Consider the following 18,374-nt stretch of genomic DNA (forward strand, 5'->3'; position numbering starts at 1 on the left):
GAGTGAAAACCAAGCAGTGAAAGGAACTGGAGACTGCAAATGTGGGGGTAAGCAGTGCTTTCAACAACTTCAGGGATGTAGAGCAGGGGAGACAGGACGGCCGCTGCAAGGGCACATGGAGGAGAGGAAGGCTTGGAAATGATTAATGATGAGAATAGGGATTTCAGTTCACAGCGAGACTGATTCTGTGACACTGAGAAAAAAGGGTCCTGATAGGAGGTTTGTGGGTTTGGTGGTGGAAAGTGGGAGGTTTCTTTCTCTTTTTCTCCTATTTTCACAGGGGATCTCTGCTACTGAACTACATACCTGGCTCTTTTCATTTTATTTTATTTTTATTTTGAGACACAATCCATAGGTTGCCCAGTCTGATTTCAAACTTTCAACCCTCCTGCCTCAACCTCCAGAATCGCTGGAATTACAGGCCTGCGCCACCACGCTCAGCTTTTTTCTTTTTCTTGAAGCTGGCATCAAAGACGTCTAAGTTTACTAAAAATGGGAACCAGGCATACTATATTTTAAAATTTAATCTGCATTTGTGATGTTTTCTCACCACTTTTTTAAAGTCTGGAGATAATCAGCAAAATAACAAATCAAGCCCGATCTATAGTGAGGGTGGAGTGGCACTCAGGAGGGGAGGTTTAGGACAAAGTGAGCAGTGACTATTGGTGCGTGGACGCCGGTTTGGTGGCCTTGCCAGGTGGGGGCGGCCGCAGGGCCTTGTGAGGAAGGACTGTTTCCGTTCTGTTCCGAGAGGTAGAAAGTGCAGACACACACCTTCTCAACTCCTCCCCGACAGGAAGAACTCTGGAGTTCGCGTGGTTCTGCAGGGATGCTGCAGTCCCTCGGCCAAGTGCGCCAAACAGAGCAGAACCAGGCTCCAGCCTACGAGGAAGCAAGGCCGGGCTCCCGCACAGCAGCCCGCCTCCCCGGGCCACGCCGAGGCCGCCCCTCCCCGACCCCGCCCCGCCCAGGTCGGGCTCCCGGAGATCTGCTTCCTTCTCCAGCGGAGTCCGTCGGTCCCTGCGCCTCCTTCGCCGCCGCCCGGAGCTTATGGCTCGACGTCACTCGCGATTCCACCAATGAACTGAAGAGAAACCGGGCTTTGGCGTGTAGGTGACGGGAGGAGCAGCCAATGGCAGGGAGGAAGGGGCGGGCCGAGGCGGGAATGTGAGCGGGAGCGCCCGCGCGTGGGGAGGTGCGGGCGGCGCGGCGCCGCGCGGGGTGCGGGGGGCGCGGCGGGGGGCGGTGCGCGGGCGGCCCCTCCCCTGCCGGCTGCGGGCGGGCGCCGGGAGCCGCCGGAGTTTCCGCGCACGGGAGGGAGATGCGGCCGCCTCTCGGGCTCCTTGCAGGTAACACGCGGGGTGGCCCCTGAAGGGCCGAAAGCGCCTCGGGGAGAGCGGAGTTGGGTGCGGAGCGGGCGCAGGCTCCCCGCTGCAGCCGAGCCGCAAGCCCCGCGTGGCGGCCGGGCCCGGGGGCGGCGCCCAGCTCAGCCGCGGCGCTGCGGGAGGAGTTGGCTCTGGGACCTGGAACGCGGGCCCCGGACGCCGTGCGCCCCGGCGAAGCAGCTCCCGGGACAAAGGGCGCGGTGTGAAGGGTGCGCGCCCCCTCTGCCCGCGCTGAGGGCACAGTCCTGCGCTCCCCCTCCAGGGCCGAGGTCACTACGCCAGACCCTGCCCGCTTCGGCCGCACGGGAGCTCCCTCGGCCCAGAGCGCACTGGGCGGAGCGGCCAGCTGGCCACGGGGCCGCGCGCCTGGCCGCCAGCTGGCCGCGGCGCATGTGATGGCTGGACACAGCCGGGCCGCTTGGCCGCCTGCCCCGGGTTACGCGAGGCGGCTCCCCCGCCGCGCCCGGAGTGCCAGCTACTCTCCGCGCGGCTGCGGAGCCAATAGGCAGGGAAGCGGGTGCCACCGGCCGGGGCGCCTGGAGCCACCGAGCTGCCACTTCCCGGCGTGGGCTGGGAGTTGGGGAAGCCGAGCAGGTGGTGCAGCCACTGCCTCACCTCCTGCGAACTCCACGGGGCGTCTGGTCTTGTTGATGTTGTGACTGTGGGTTGTGTGTGTTTTCTTTCGTTTTTTAACCTACACAAAAGAAAGGAGGAGTTAGAGGAACGATCTACCATTGTGAGTCATCCATACTTTGCTTTTTACCAGGAGCAGATGGATGGGGAGAATTCCTTGAGGAACAGTTATAGTAAGGGGTGACTGGATCCCGTCCCTGTCTCTTCTCCCTACATCCCTACATACCAAACTGGCGCGTCCTAGGTGGAGGTGGGGCAGTGACGCTGGCCCACTTAGATGAGAAAATGGCTACAAGGTAGCAAGCTGGAAACTTTCTGGGACAGTGACTGTGAATGTGTAACCACACAGACAGTCTTGCTATAAGTAGCCGTGACTCTCGTGCATCACTGAATTAAGAAACAGGAGGACTGTCACAACAGGACATACTTTCAATAGAATTTGGTTGGGCATTGCGTGGTGGAGGGCAATGGGGAAGGCTGGCCTCCTTACCTTGAGGCACCTGGGTTGCAGGGGCACAGGTCCAGTCTCCAGGCTACTGCCAAGCAACTAGGTGCTGGGTCAGAAACCATCCTATTCTTTAGTCCAATTTCCTCAGACACTGTCACAACTCAGCCTGGCAGAGGGCAGCCGGCTATGTGGGTGAATTGATGCCCATGAGGTAGAAAGGCCACGCGGAGACCATGCATGTAGAAGAATATTCTGCAGCGGGTGACTGCTGCTGATTTTCCAGAGTCAATCATTTAGGTTTGGTCTCTCCATCCTGTTTACTGCAGCCCAGTATGCTGTGTCAGCTGTCCCTGGGTCCCTGTGGTTCGCAGCTCAGCTACATTTGTTTTTTGGTAATCCCTGTTTGACATCTTTTTGACCTTTTCACTGATGATTGATTAATAAATTTTTTAATCTCAAAGATAGAAGCTTGATTTTAGAAGTTTGAGAAATTAAGGATAAACAGATCTGATTTATTTTACATTCAACTACTGTCGAGCCAGTTAAAATAGACACTGGACTCAGGTAGTACTGGCTTTGTGACTGCTACAACTGGACTGAGGCCACACAGAAGCACCTATCTGGTCCTTCCAGCTGTGGCTGAGGAGCCAGGGCATTCAGGTAGGAGATCACCTGAAGAAGAGGGCAGTGCAGCACAGGGCCATCAAGGGAAAACACTGCCCCTTCCTGTTTCATGACATGAGTTTATAATAGGGTGGCAGAAGCTGGTCCCCATGTCTGCCTCCTCGGGGGGCACAGCTCCTTTTACCTGAGTGTCAAGCCTCATTGTGGAACAAAGGTCATTTCCTTTTGGAGGAAGGGGAGTTGGGATCAGGATCTCTGTGTAGTTGGGCAGGACACAAAGACTCTTGTCCAGGGAGTCCATGTGACTTGGATCTACCCCCAAAAGGGGTGCCCCCTTCTCAATTACACCTGGTTGCCTGGTGGGCTGCTGCTGGCCCTGGTTGGAGTTACAATTGATGGCAAAGTGGGTGCTCCCAAGACAGTGGTCAAGGATTGGGCACTGCGAACTAATCTCTCCAAAATAATAGTCGTAATAGGAACTAGCTCCTTGCTTACATTATCTCATTTAATCTTCACCACAAACTCTGAATAAAGTAGTGGTTCTCTACTGTGCTAAGGAGACTGATCCTTAGGAAGACTAAGTAGCTCAAGGTCACATAGCCAGTAAGTCCAAATCTGTCTGTCTCCAGGGTCTTTCCTCTCAACCACTGGACTGGACTGGACTCTTGAGAACTTCACATGGGTTTTTAACATATTGTAGCCTTTTGTTTGTTTGTTTGTTTGTTTGTTTGTTTTGCATTTGTTAATGAAAGGCATTTTCTGAACATTTCCATTATACAAGAGAGCAGGAAATTCCGTTTATTGGGCATTGTTGACTATTTTCATTGGAAGCAAAGAAGTGGGGACCTTGGAAACTAAGAGAAAAACGAAGGGATATTTCTATGAAGAGGCCAGAGCCAGCCAGCTGAGTGTACCACCGAGGGGGTAGAGGAAGGAGAGGCACAGACTCTTCATGGTGTCCCTGCAAGAGAAGAAGAGGAGGTCATTCTGAAATGACTCAGCCATCCTGTGGAATCCCAAGGGTGTGCCCCCCAGAGCACTTCATATGTCAGAGCCCTCAGTCTGCCCTACATATATTCAGGCTGTTGCTCGAGTACCAAAATCATGAGTCTGTTCTGCACAGTTGGAGGTCAACAGTGAGGCCTGGTGGCTAACCTAGGGGCACAGAGTTTCTCCTCCATCATAGCCTTCCTTTAAGGCCATTTAAACCTCATCAAACTTTTGTGAAATGATATTCAGATATTTGTGGCTAAAGTGGATAACATCAGAACCAGTTGTGTGACCTTTTATCAGCTCTCAACTCTGTTGTACACTTCAAATTGGTATAAATTGTTTTCTTCCACACTAAGTTTTTTTTTTTTTTGGTGGGGAGCCGGGGCTTGATCCCAACAGTGCTCTACCACTGAGCTACATCCTCAGCATTTTTGTGTGTGTTATATTGAGACAAAGTCTTGATAAGCTGCCCAGACTGGACTCCAACTTGTGCTCATCCTGCCTCAGACTCCTGAGTAGCTGGGAATATAGGTGTGTACCACAACATTTGGCCTACACAGTAGGTTTTATAAATCAAAGACCATATTTATTTTTATTTATTTATTTTACCTTCACATCATGGTATTTTTCTAAGGATTCAATCTCTCTCCTCCCCTTTCTCCATATTGTTTGTTACACACACAGACATACACACACACACCCCAGAAATAATTTTTTGCTGAATGTAAACAGTGACTAGAGCCTGTATGGTGACTTGAATTGTATTTAGAACTGTAATTTGGATTTGAGCAATTGTTTATCCTTTCATTGAACAAGAATAAAAGGCAGCAGATTGTACCTGTAGTATTCCCCCAGTACTCCCTGAGAGTATGCCTTCCATCAGGTGACAGGACTCAGGGGACAAGTAGTGAGCAAGATGTGATCTTTTGTCTAGAACCTCCTCTAACCCCTGGAGAAGGCCAGTGCTGCCATAGAACCGCGTGTCCTCTGCCCTATTGATCAGCCTCCACCTTCACTACATAGAAGACAGTAGAAAAGATGCCTGCAACCTCGGATTCCAGTTGGGTTGACTTCTTGTTGATTCAGTAATCTAGAGTATTCACTTGGAGATCTGCAAACAGATTACATCCAAGCTGCTTGCCCAGATGGAACTGGGATTCTTTTCCATCTCTGTGAAGGGAACAGGGCCAGTCTATGCAGGGACAGGAGCCTTGGGACCAGTAAGCCAACTAAAGGGGGCTTTCCAGAGAAAATTGATCTGCCCTGGGCTTTCACCCTCACAAAGTATAATAACCATGCCCAGCCTCCACTGAGCACTTGTTAAAACCCTCATGACAACTGTATGAGGTCATCCCCATTTTACAGGTAAGGAAACAGACCCAGAGAAGTTCAGTAACTTGCCCAGAATCATGCAAGATTGGAAACAAGCAGTCTGACCCAGACATGATCCTGGCAAATCTAAAGAAAGCACCTGCTGGGGGTATATGGGGCACGGGGACCGATCAATGTGATTTGCGGGTAGTTTGACATTTGTTTGGGTCCTTTCCAAGGCAACTCTTACTGCTAGAAAGTTCTTATGTTTTTCAGAGTACCACAGGAAATAGACTCAGAAGTCAGGGACATACACAAGGCCACACGTTATTAATGGCAAGACTGGGGCACAAACATTTGCCGTTTGAAAGGAAAGTTCAAGAGAAGTCTGTCTTTTTATCTTGACTCTTAGCAGTATTGAAGGTCATATTCTCATGTAGAACTGTCTCCCTTCTTTGGAACACAGCTCATTCCTTTCCAGGGGAAAAAAACAAAAAGCAGTAGTTCCCCTCTCTGTGAACCACTAACAGCAATCAGCCAATCAATCAGTCGTGTGCCCTGCCTTGTGATTTCCCTCTCAGATTTTCATCTAACTGGCATATTATCTAAGTTCCACAAATAGATAGTAGGCTTTTTCAGAGTTGGGTCATGTTTTGTTTACCCTAAGCCTCACAACCCTCCACACATATACAAAATGTGCCAAGACCCAATGATCAAAGGTTACTGATTTTTCTTGATTGGAGAAAGCTAATGTGAACTCTTTCTTTTTAAGCTTTGTAAACCAGCTCAGGGACTCTTAAAAAATGATTTGCCTGGTGGTGTCGGAAAATACAGGTCTCCACTAAATCAGTGTTTCTTAAAGGGCAACACATCCAGCATCAGAAATCAAAGGGCTTCTGATTCCATAGGTCATGATAGGGCTCAGGAATCTGGCTTTGTCCCACCCAAGATTCCTGCCCGCTGTAGTTAGAGAACCACATCCTGTAAAATTACAGCATATATGACTGTCTCACTCTTAGGTGCTCAAGGTAAACTATGTCCACTGCAGACCCATTCCTGTCAGTGCGTTGGTGAGTCTCTATGTGATGTCGTTTTCCTTGCAGATTTCTAACCAGCATGATGCTGAATCAGGAGGCTGGCAGCCTGCAGTTTTCAAAATGGCCGAGCTGGACACCGATTTGGATCACATCATCCCATCTTCGGTCCTTCCCCCTTTCTGGGCTAAGTTAGTAGTGGGACTTGTTTCCCTCCTATGTTTTGCACGGAGCTATGATGGAGATTTTGTCTTTGACGACTCAGAAGCTATTGTTAACAATAAGGTTTGTAGCTTGATTCTTTTCTGGGAAACATGGTAAGCACCTGCCTATGTCTAAGGAATGATCAAAGTTGGAATTGAACTCTTTATTAAACTTGGGTTAAATGTTCACCTGGGCCCTGTTGTGCTGTGGGTTTCTCATTTTATTTATTTATTTACATCATCTCCTTAATTGAGTGCCTCTTTGATTCCTAGTGGTAAGGTCTGCAACCCCTGCTAACCTCGTGAGGCTCCAGTCCATACGTGAATGAGAGAGGCCCTTCTTCTATGGCCAGGGTGTTGCCTCAAGAGTACTTCGGGTTTTGTGAAAATTTTCTATAACTTAAGAAAGAAAATTCTGCTGCACTGATGGGTTGGTCTGATCTTTGGCCAGAAGGGGCATGGTCAACATCAGGCAGCGAGTTCCCCGCATGGCCCATCCTCCGTCGAAAGTGTGAGGACAGCTTGCTGACAGCTGTGGGGCACAGGCAGCGTGCTGCCCAGGGGTGGCACTTCCTGCTCGTCCCTTTATGGAGGCTCCTGTTGGCTGACCTTGCAGAATCCCAGGCAGTCTTGCTCACGTGGAATGCTGTGTCAGTGCAGGAAAAAATGGAATTCTTTTTCCCAAGCTAATCAGAGCAAGGGAAGAACAAATTGGTGTGTGGGAAGGTCAGGAAAATGTTCAAAGACAGAAAGAAATGTTCAAATCAGAGTAAGAAACTCAGAGGCAGGGAAGTCCCAGAGGAGAAAGACCCCGGAAATGGCGCGAGGTCGGGGCTGTGTGGCAGGCAGTCTGCTGCTCCACAGGGAGTGTGTTGCTTGACCTGCGGCCAGACATGAAGGAACCCGCCAGCCCACCTGGAGGACGTGCAGGTGTAGGAACTCTGCAGCACGCAGTTAATGCTGTCAACAGGTGAAGGTAACAGATTCGCCAGATGAGGAAAAGCCATTTTCATATGGAATATGTTGAGGACCAAGCATGTCTGTGGGGGAAACACATGACTGACTCACAGGCATTTTATTGTAGCATAGTACTGTAATTAATTCTGTCCATTTTGATGGCACTTAACTGGCGCCTTGTTGATGTTTGCTTTTAATTCAAGTTCTTTGCCTATGATTTTTTTTTAAGTTCACCCAGCAGCTACTGCAGATGGTTTAATTTTGATTCTTTTTTTTTTTTTATTTTAAACCACATATGAAAGAAGTGAGTAGCTCTATATCAGATTAATGGCTTTCTAACCACAGAATTGCTTTTCTAACAAGGATTCAACTTGATCTTTGAAATTCCATTTTTTCATTTTGATGAGTTTGACTCTTGGGTATGAGAAGAGTTCATTCAGAACCAGTGTCTGACAATTCCAGTGAGCTCTGTGGTGAGATGCCCTGGATGTGACCCTCTTTCCTCTTGTGAGGGGAGGCTCTGCTGAGCACGGTGTTGTCCTGCGCTCCTGTGTTAACTTGCCGGCCTCCTTTCTCATTCCTGTTGGATGGAAGGGACGCCTGCCCTCCGTGGGACTGTGCCTGAGTGATGGGAAACAGTTTGTGGGTGGGTCCAGTGGTGTTGAAGACTTTTCCAGAAGCTTCCCTGCAGTCTTGAGTTACTGTTTTGTTCCTTGAGCCGATGATCTTCTTTGAGACAGTGGAGTTATGATGAATTTCAAATACAATCCATTGTTTCCATAAATCATTATAAGGAAAAATTGACCTTTCTTTCTGCTGTGCACCCTGCTGCATGGCGGCTACGCCTGATCGAATATCCAGAGCTTCAGCGGTGTTCATTTCCTGTTCAAAGGGAGGGCGAGATCCTCCGCCCAGCCCCTTCACTACTGAACACGCACTTTGGTGACAGTATAGGAGTTTAGCCTTCCAGTTCTGTCACTGAGTCCACTGGGAAAGCAGGTGGGTTCCACGATCTTCACAAAACATCTACCCAGCCCTTGGGATGGGGTGGCTGGTGTGCTTAAGGCCATGAAGCTGACCCCAGTGGAAGTGAAAGCCATCCTTCCCGTGGGTGTCAGGTGACCCACTCCACACCTGTCCCTCCTCTCCAGCTATTCCCTTTATGAGGGTAAGCACTAAAGTAACAAGTACTGAACTCTGGGTACGGCTGGAAATTAGGAACTCGAGGACTGGAAATTAGGATGTACTAAGCCCCCAGAACATTCCTATTGAATTTTGCTTTAAAGAGAAAATCAATCAGATTTGCTATTTACTCCACAGTCTTATTTGCCCTTCACACCATTTAGTTTCATATTTTGAATGTTAAAAAGACGCATTTTAAGCATATTTAGTATGGTATCAAATTAAGGTAGTGCAGTAGTAAAAAAGTTTGTTTTTTTTAATATTTCGTGATCAAAAATGGAAATTTTGGGAAAAATAGAAAATAAAATCCTTGTTTAATGGAATGATATAGTGATCTTATTTAGCTAAGTGGTCCATTTATACAGCATATATTAACCACCTTCTGTATATTCCCATTAAATGCAGATGTGCCCCAGGTCCTGAACTCAAGCCTAGTGGTATAAACAAATAGTGTTATAAGTCACCAGTATGCCAGGCCCTGTGGGGACAGGTGGGAAATGGGCCCAGACTCGGAAGGTTGTGGGATCCACTTAGGAAGGCTTGGTGGCTGAGATATGGACCTCAGAGGAGTTAAGCTGTAGAGAGTTGAGGGCTACCATCCAGGGGAGCCCTGTGCGGCCCATCCTTTGGCACAGGAGCTGAGAGTAACCCCGATAGGCCTGCAGAGGAGGGCAGGAGTGTGGGAGGCTATGGCCGGACTTTGAGCCAACAGGGATGGGGCAAGCTGAGGTGCATTTTGAAATGCTCGACTTAGAGAGCACGTCAGAGGGCACAGTGGCCGCCTTGGAGGCCTGACAGTACCCTGGGTGGGACAGGGCAGGGCTTGGCCCGGGACAAGCCAGAGAGATGGACAGTAGTGGGCAGAGTTGGGAGCTCAGAGGGCCTTTGAAGGAGAGGGCTTGGGGAGGGCTTCCGTATGATAGGGGAGAAATGGTGACTCCCTTGACCACGATGCCCCCTGGTGTGTCCCTGCAGGACCTCCAAGCAGACACACCCCTGGGAGACCTGTGGCATCATGACTTCTGGGGCAGCAGACTGAGCAGCAACACCAGCCACAAGTCCTACCGGCCTCTCACCGTGCTGACTTTCAGGTGAGCTGTGACAGCGTGGGATGGGCTGGTCACCAGGCCTCGCACTTGATACTGCATATAGCTTTGTCCCAGGTTCCCAGCGTTGGGGAGTCCAGGCAATGGTTCCTAGGGAGGTAGAGGCTACTCACATAGTCTCAGAAGCACTTACTGATTCCAGCTCAGTCATCTGAGAGAACGTGCCTGGGTGAGCTTCCCTCCAGAGCGCTCGCTTCAACGGCACAGACTCGACTGAACGGAGAAAAGCCAGGTCCCTGTGCAAGGAACACGAGGCACAGTTTGGTGAAGCCTCGCATAGTTTTCTTGGTTCTCAAACATTGTACCCTTGATGGTTGTTCAGCACCAAGAGATCGGTATGATAATATGTCAGAGCAACACAGGCATCGAATGAAATTGTGACTTTTTTCACAATAATAGCAAAAAACATGGGACTGGGGCTCAGTGGTAGAGCGCTCGCCTGGCATGTGTGGGGCACTGGATTTGATCCTCAGCACCACATAAAAATAAGTAAGTAAAATAAAGGTGTTGTGTCCATCTACAACTAAAGATAAGAAAATAATAATAGCAAAAAAAAAAACCCATTAAGATATAAACCTTCCTACGGTGACCAAGTCAGTATGCAAAAAGAAAATGAAACTTAGAAACAACTTCCCTCTGCCTGTTCATTGGAAGACCGTTGTGTTAAATGGTCACCTCTCGAAGGTTCTCGTTCCTCGTGTTTCTCAGGTGCATTTAATGCCTTTGTAGAGATTTCTCAGAGAAGCCTAGGAGTAGTGGAACCACAGCAATTGGAAGCCCTCAAAAGTGGGAATTCCTGACACCAAGGTATGTCTTTGAGGAAGGCTGGTTGGCGTACTGTGAGGAGCTGCTTTTGTGGATGAGCAAGTTCCGTGACCATTTGAAACCCAGGTCCCTGCAGGGCAGCGCTGAGAGATGTGTGGACTATTACGTCAACGGGGAATTCAGTCACCCCTTTTTTGCACTTAAAAAATCTGTCTAGCTTGCCCTTTGATTTTCCTCGCCAGGTGTCTTCAGTCCCACTCCCCTTGGACACATCCATTTCTCCATTTTCCCCCGTGGTTAATTATGTCCACGCTGTTTCTTCAGCTTTTAGCTTGGCGTGTTATTAGCCTGGTGCTATTTTTCCTGATGAGGCAGAGTCTCGCTCGCCTCCTTTGAACGTTTTCTCCTGCGTGCTTCTCCTTCCGACGGCTGCTGCACTCTAAGGTGAGCATCCGTGTTTGCTGCAGGATGAACTACTATTTGTCAGGCGGCTTCCACCCCGTGGGCTTCCATGTGGTCAACATCCTGCTGCACGGTGGCATCTCCGTCCTCATGGTGGACGTCTTCTCTGTATTATTTGGTGGCCTGCAGTATACCAGTAAAGGCCGGAGGGTGCACCTGGCCCCCAGAGCGTCCCTGCTGGCTGCGCTGCTCTTTGCCGTCCATCCGGTGCACACTGAGTGCGTAAGTATCTCCTGCCTGTGACATCCGCACGTGTGTGAGGAATGCTGAGGCTCTGTGTGCTGCCTCGTGGGCTAAAACAGACTCCTCTTGCTTCCAGGGATATAGAGAATACACACTAGGGTATCCTCTAGGGACAGGAGCACACTCCATAAACACCCTTCCAGACACTTGAAACGATTGTTTCTAAGTTAAGACTTCTCCCTGGGAACACATGTGGGCACCATGCCAGGCACGACTTTAATCCTGAGGGTCCTGAAGGTATGGTGTGGTTCCTGCTGGTACTTTCTGATGAGCTCATGTGACTACACCAGCCATGCAGGTGTGAACCTTGAACGTTACCTGTTACCTGGCCAGTAGCTAAGAACCATTCTTCAGCAAAAGGTCTGGGGCGGTTTTCCTACAGCAGCTGGCAGCTTTATGGTTTACAAAAGCTTGCTTTTTTTTTTTTTTTTTTTTTTTTTGGTGGCGGGGATTTCACTCAGAGCACTTGACCACTGAGTCACATTCCTAGCCCGATTTTTTTTTAAAATATTTATTTTTTAGTTGTGGGTGGACATAATACCTTTATTTTATTTTATTTTTTATTGTGGTGCTGAGGATCAAACCCAGTGCCTCATGCGTGCTAGGCAAGGGCTTCACCACTGAGCCCCAGCCCCCTAGCCCTATTTTGTACTTTATTTAGAGACAGGGTCTCACTGAGTTGCTTAGCACCTTGCTTTTTGCTGAGGCTGGTTTTGAACTCATGATCCTCCTGACTCGACCTCCTGAGCTGCTGGGATCACAGGTGTGCGCCACCGCACCCAGCAAAAAGCTTTCTTAACCTTACTGTGATTGTCATAAAAATGCCATGACATCCAGATGGCCTAGTGCAACAGCTCCTACTTTGTAGATGAGGTGGCCGAGGGAGACAAGTAAAGAACTTATTCAGGGCCAATCGCAGGTGACTGTAGGATAGGACTTAAATCCTGGCTTCCGAGGCCCACCCTGAGGCGTTGCTGATATGGGAGGGACCACTTATGAAATCTTCCCACCTTCCTCTCTCCCTATTCATCCTCTTCCCCCAGCAGACTTGGGCCAGGCATGGGACAGCCCCACACAGGAGCCCACCCTGCTTTCCTGTGGCCCATGGCCCTATGCCGTTGGGCTGCTGCTGAAGATATTTGGAGCACACTGTGTGGGGATTTAACATTTGCAAGGTTGTCAGGAACATCCTCCGCCCCAAACCCTTAGAAAATGTAAGTCAGCATATTTGCTGAGGCGAAAGATTTGATTCTAGTCATTCATTCTGTGAGCCTAAAGTACCTGGTATAAAATACTGCATATGCTTTATTACTTCTCTTACAATAGATGTCTGCATTTAATAGAGGGATTTAGATACCTGCATTTAACCAGCTGTCCTATTGAGCATCTCGGAGTCAGTTCCAAAACATTGAGCACAATTCCTGTTTTTTGGCACTGACTTTTATTAAACTGTCTATTCTTTGGTATCAAATGGTTTCATGAAGTTGCTATTACAACCTTCTCATCTTTTTAAATTTTACTTTGTTTTTACTTCATCAAGTTTTGAAGATTTAAGTCCTTCAGAGGCTAGGGTTTGATGTTGCAAGAGTTTAGCTCTAAGCTCTTTATCAATACATAACTGTGCCTGATTTAGAATTGGTTTCAATCCGAGTTCCTTAATCTCTAAATGCTTGCTAGAACCCAGATAGATAGAGTATATGCGTCAATCATAAACAAAGCAATCTTTGGGAAAGTTCTCATTAACATTGTCTGCTTCTTGCCTAAATTAGCCTGATCTTAAAAGCAAAATGATATTTGAATTATTAGCCAAAGAAAATTTCTAAAATTCTTATTTTAAATATTGAGAAATTGATTTATTTAAAAAAATTTCAAGGGTCAACAGGTGTGACTGGATGTGATTGCACACACACAGACGCTCACTCTAGATAAATGCAATCTGGGAACATGTTGACCTCAAAAGGCCATGTTCCATATCTTAAAAGAAACTGAGGGAAATCTAGCCATGAGGAGAGGAGAGAATGTTTGGAAAATCTTTCATTTTCCCTCCTCCATTCCATGACAGCTATTCAAAGTGTTTAGGAACTAGTATTGGGTTGGGGGATACAGTTCAGTGGTTCAGTGCTTGCCCAACGTGCAGATCCCTGGGTTCCATCCATAGCACTAAGAGAATTAAAAATTAATATCCTAAGATGCATGTTTTCTATATTTACCTTTCATTATTTGGACAAATAAGAGTCAGTTTTATCTTCATTCCCCTGTTATCTGCTACTCTGCATTTTAAATTCCAGCTTTACAAATGTGCAAAGAGCAGGACACCCCGAGCTTTTCATTTCCAGATGGCAGGGGGTGCCTCACATGTGTCCTGCCAGCCCTAAGGAAGCAGCCGGTGCTCTGGTGCAGGCTGGGCATGGCACGCTCACACTGCATGTTGGCCCCTATGCGGGGAGGACGATGGAATTTGGGTGCTTCATGGGCCTCTGTTTATATTTGTTAAGGGACAGCAGTGGTGATATATCCCCAGGTTTTAGCAGCATAAATTTCTTTATATTAACATTGATGTGTTTTTTATCTTTATCCCCTCAGTATTAACACCAAAAATGTTTTTGTCCACTGCAAATAAATACCTACATTTTCTAGTCTCCTAGGGTGACCCACCATCCATTGTCCCTGAGACTGTGTTCTGACCCCAGGCTAACTGGGATGAGTTGGTCCCCTAGTTTTACCCTCTCCAGGCTGTAGTTGGTAGGGAAGTCATTGCAATCAGTGTCATTTTCTCCTCCGCTGATAGGAATGTCTCTGTGTATCTCTCTTCTCTTCTCCTCTTCTTCTTCCTATCCCCACCCCCATTCAAATAAGCCTCCCCAAATCACTGAGTTGTTTGTAGATGCATGAAGACTCTGACAACCAGTCCCTAGTGGTGGGGAGACCTAAGGGGCCTTGAATAGGCTCTGGTCTTTGGGGGCTCATCAGTCCCTGTTGCTGGTCAGAACAGAGGTCCCCAAGAGCTCCCTGAGGACACCAGCACCACTGGGTGGGTTTTACATTTCTTTTTCCTCAAGATATTGGGGCAGATTATAAGTTGTCCGAATTTTGGCATAAGAAAGAGAAAACTGAGGCCTCCTTAAGATTTTTTTCCCTCCCAGACTTGGATTTAAGGGGAAAAAGGGGAGTTTGGTGGGGAAAACGTCCCCCTGCTCCCTTTCAAATTTCTTTTCATGGCCCCTGGGCAAACTGTTTCACTCATGTCCTTTATGGAATAAGGGTGTTGCAGTGATTCCTGTGGAAAACCCTGATAGGTGCATATCAGATGATTCAGAAGAAAGAAGATAGCCTTTGTAGAGAACTTGCCTGAAAATACATATTATGCAAATATCTGAAAAGAAAGACGAAACCTCCTCTTTCTGATGCTCATTGTTCAGACAGCCATTGGATACAGGGACTCCCAGGATAGCCTCTTGGCTTTTTTTTTTTTTTCCTGTGAAATCTCTCTTTGATTTCTATGCCAAAAATTCATCGTAAGTACTAAATGCTCTTTTCACTTTAAAACACCATACTTCAAAACATTTGTTTTTCTTTATGTCAGACAGTGTAATATACATATATACTGCAAAGACTTGGGACAGTCTTCAACAACGAACAAGAACATTTCTTTAGAAATCAGTTTATGGTGTTGAAAGTTGGCCTCTGGGCAGTTTTTGCACTTCGGTTAGCTGCCCACGTAACAAGGCGTCTCCACATCCTGGCCCCGATTGCCCCACCCCTCTCGTTTGGCTAAACCACTTCCTCCCCTTTACTCAAGGAGCAGCCTGTCCTCCTCCCACCCATTGTTCTGTGGCTGTAGTGGTTTTCTCTCCTCTGAGAGTTTGGGGTCCCTGTCTGTCCTCAGCACTATAGAGAGCCACAGCACTAGGAAGCTCCTTCTGTCACAAATCCTGCTCTCTGTCCTATGTCTTTTCCTCTCTGCTCCTTACTCCCAGTTCTAGCAGCACCTGCCTCATGCCAGGCTCCCTTCTGTGTAGCTGCCTCCCTGATTGTTGCAGTGTGTCCCTGATTGAGTGCGTTTACTGCCCTGAGTGTTCTAGAACTCTCGTTATCACGCATTGCATCTGCAGGGTAATTCTATTATGCAGCCCCCAGCATACTGCCACGTGTCTTACAAATCTATGGAACCTTGTCTTGCACCTTGCTTCCTCTTGGTAGGTTCTTTCATGTGCGTGGTATTCATGGGTTGGATTTATCCACTCATTCAGTCCTTAGCCCTTGCATGACACTGTGGGCTGTGATCTCCCAGAGATCACAATTAGAGTGGAAAAGAGACCTCAGCATTTCATATGAAGCAGTGTAGGGGAAACTGCTTCAAAAAGGTATTCTTTCTTGGCTCGTGATCATACAAGCTCTTGGGAATGATGTATAGAGTAATTTTCTGTCATTTTATATTCCTTTATCTTAATTTGTAAGAATGGTCCTCTATTGCACATCTCATAGACATGGAAGCAGTTCTTCCTCACAGCAGAAGCTTTGTTACATGCCACATTCGGGTGCTAGTTAGGAAAGGACCCCACATAAATCAGGCCAGTACCCATGAGTGGAATTCTGTGGCTTTCAATACCATGAAACATTTGGAGAGCAACTGTTGATCAGCCCGAAAGAAAGCAGCACAAATTTTTATATTGCTTCATTATCACTGAGGGGGAAAAGGGGAAGGGTAGAGTCACCACGTGGAAAACAGGGGAGAGAAATGCAAGACGTTTCATTGTGTTTTCATCTTGTTACTCACTTTTGAAGGGTTCTGCTTCCAGGGTAACCACGTAATCAAGTTTGGTTGGAGGAGAGGGAAAGGTGGCAGAGGCAGCTCGGAAGGATCGTTGCTCTCTTTTTCTATCTGCCTGGAGGCTTTTAATACATATTTGCCACCTTTATATCCTTCATGTCTCTGATCAAATTTATTTTTTTAAATCCCAAGCCCTCTGAGTTGCTGATGTCTTCCAGTGGAAAATCCACTTTGGGCACGTTAGAAGCCTAAGTAGCTACAGCCCTTGGGGTGGCATGTTAAATACCAGCTCTTACTGTGTGTGTCCAGCCTGCAGCACAGATGTCAGTGCCTTCAGAACAGCCTGTCTTCTCTCGGGAGCAGTTAAATCAAGTCCTAGACATAAAGGGAAGAAGAGAAGCAGAGTCAGAGGGCCCCAGAGCCTTGTGGCAGAGCTTCACGGGGTATTGTGGGGGGTGGAGGAGCCGAGGGAATTTCTGGTTTTCTATGACTAAGGAACGTTTTGTGTTTCCAGAGTTTAGGAATATTTCATTGTTTTTGACGTGCATCTTTTCTCCCCTTCTTTTAAGGTTGCTGGCGTTGTCGGCCGCGCTGACCTCCTGTGCACCCTGTTCTTTTTGTTATCTTTCCTTGGCTACTGTAAAGCATTTAGAGAAAGTAAGCATTATGTTTGCCTTCTTAATTTTGCAACTTCTTTGTGTTTTTTGTGCTGTTGAGCAGTGTTTTAACAGATGGGGAATTGCTTGTTTACCTTTTGCTTGGAGGGAACATGGCTCTGGAGGTGGAAACGCTCTTTGGGTATCTGCTTTCTCCACCGCCTTTTCAGAATGTGGAATTCTAGATGAGCAAAGCAGATTCTCGGGGTTCACAGGGGAGTTTCCCACTGGCGAAGCCACCAGCAGAAGCATCAGCAGAGCTACTAGAGCTCCTGCTTTATCCCCCCTGTACCCCCAGAAGGTGCCAGTGCTCACTCAGCGTGGTTACACCTATCACACTTCACACCTTTGTCATTATTGTTGTACATACCAAGATAGAATGGTCACTTCTTCTAGTGACTCACCTGAGAGTTCAGGGACAAGTGAATAAAACAGTGTCAGGTGCAGAAAGTAGTGGAGGTAACTTTTCCTGAGATTGAAAGTTAACTTGCAGACAGGGACATGTGTCTCTTCCTCGGGGTGGGGTCCCCCACCATGACCATAAAGCTCACCACTGATCTGGGAGGTCACATCTCCCTCAGCCTCACAGTGAAGCTGATGACAATGCTGGTGTCTTTTCTCTAAGATTATGACTTGGGGGCCTGGGGTTGTGGCCCAGTGGTCGAGCACTTGCCTAGCATGTGTGAGGCACTGGGTTCAATCCTCAGGACCACATATAAATAAGTGAACAAAATAAGTATTGTATTCATCTGCAACTAAAAATTTTTTTTTTTTTAAAGATTATGATTTGGGAGTGAGAAGAGGGTTCCATGTACCTCTCTCTGATGTGTCCATTGCAAATGTTACTTAAGGTTCTAAAGCTGTGAATTAAATAGGAACTTACAGATACCCGGGATAGAGACTTGTGGTTTTTCTCAAAGACGATTCTTAAAAGTCTCATGAAGTATCATTTAATACATTTTATTTAACACATTCTACCTTAAAGTAACTGCACTCTATTCTTAATGGATTTCAGATACATCTAATGTGTCTTTTGAAGAAGCACCAAATGTCCTACTATAGGTTTCAAGTGGGGGATGATACACTACAGTCCTTCACTACTTTTAAAGATCTTGCTCTTGTGAAATAATGGAAAAACTATCATGAAACTAAAAATTCTGTCAAGTGAACCAGTACATTTATTAGCCCACTTTTAGTGGAATTTTTTCAGCATAGTGAAAAACTAAAGAAATTTCATATTCTTTTCCTGATTTCTTTACGATTTCTGTAATCTAATTCATAAATTTGTGCATTAATATTTATGTGTATGTTTTTAATTCATTTATGGAATTATAAAATTATATATCTATACCAAAGATAAATTTATTTTTTATTAAAAACCTTTGGAAACTTAGTATCAAAGGTGAAGTTGCTTAAATGATGGTTTTTCAGTTAATTAATACTTTGATTTGTGGGAAATTAGTTAAGTATATTTCAGTACTAACATAAATATTTTAACCATAAGTAACCATTTGACCTTTCCCTTTGGTCCAGTAAATTCTGCTAGCATTTATAATATGTTTATGTTAGCATTGGAAAGAAATGACCAGGCCTTTAAGGTT

At 47.0% G+C, this 18,374-nt stretch overlaps 1 protein-coding gene across 3 annotated transcripts in view; it reads left to right on the forward strand.

Moving 5' to 3' along the window:
- The first annotated feature begins 1,091 nt into the window (after positions 1-1,091).
- Positions 1,092-18,374, forward strand: part of Tmtc4 (transmembrane O-mannosyltransferase targeting cadherins 4) — a 56,076-nt gene continuing 38,793 nt past the window's right edge. For 2 of the 3 annotated variants that reach the window (XM_046454881.2, XM_058582744.1), the window contains exons 1-5: positions 1,092-1,109; positions 6,498-6,713; positions 9,746-9,861; positions 11,109-11,325; positions 16,687-16,774. In XM_046454881.2, coding sequence (XP_046310837.1) covers positions 6,552-6,713; positions 9,746-9,861; positions 11,109-11,325; positions 16,687-16,774 — 583 coding nt within the window. In that variant the 5' untranslated portion in view covers positions 1,092-1,109; positions 6,498-6,551. Of the gene's footprint in view, positions 1,110-1,242; positions 1,350-6,497; positions 6,714-9,745; positions 9,862-11,108; positions 11,326-16,686; positions 16,775-18,374 lie in introns of those variants that run through there. The other variant, XM_046454880.2, reaches the window with a different exon arrangement.

Source organism: Marmota monax, unplaced genomic scaffold (assembly GCF_021218885.2).
Source record: "Marmota monax isolate L192 unplaced genomic scaffold, Marmota_monax_Labrador192_F-V1.1 WCK01_AAM20220418_F8-fsc00026, whole genome shotgun sequence".
Lineage (NCBI taxonomy): Eukaryota > Metazoa > Chordata > Mammalia > Rodentia > Sciuridae > Marmota > Marmota monax.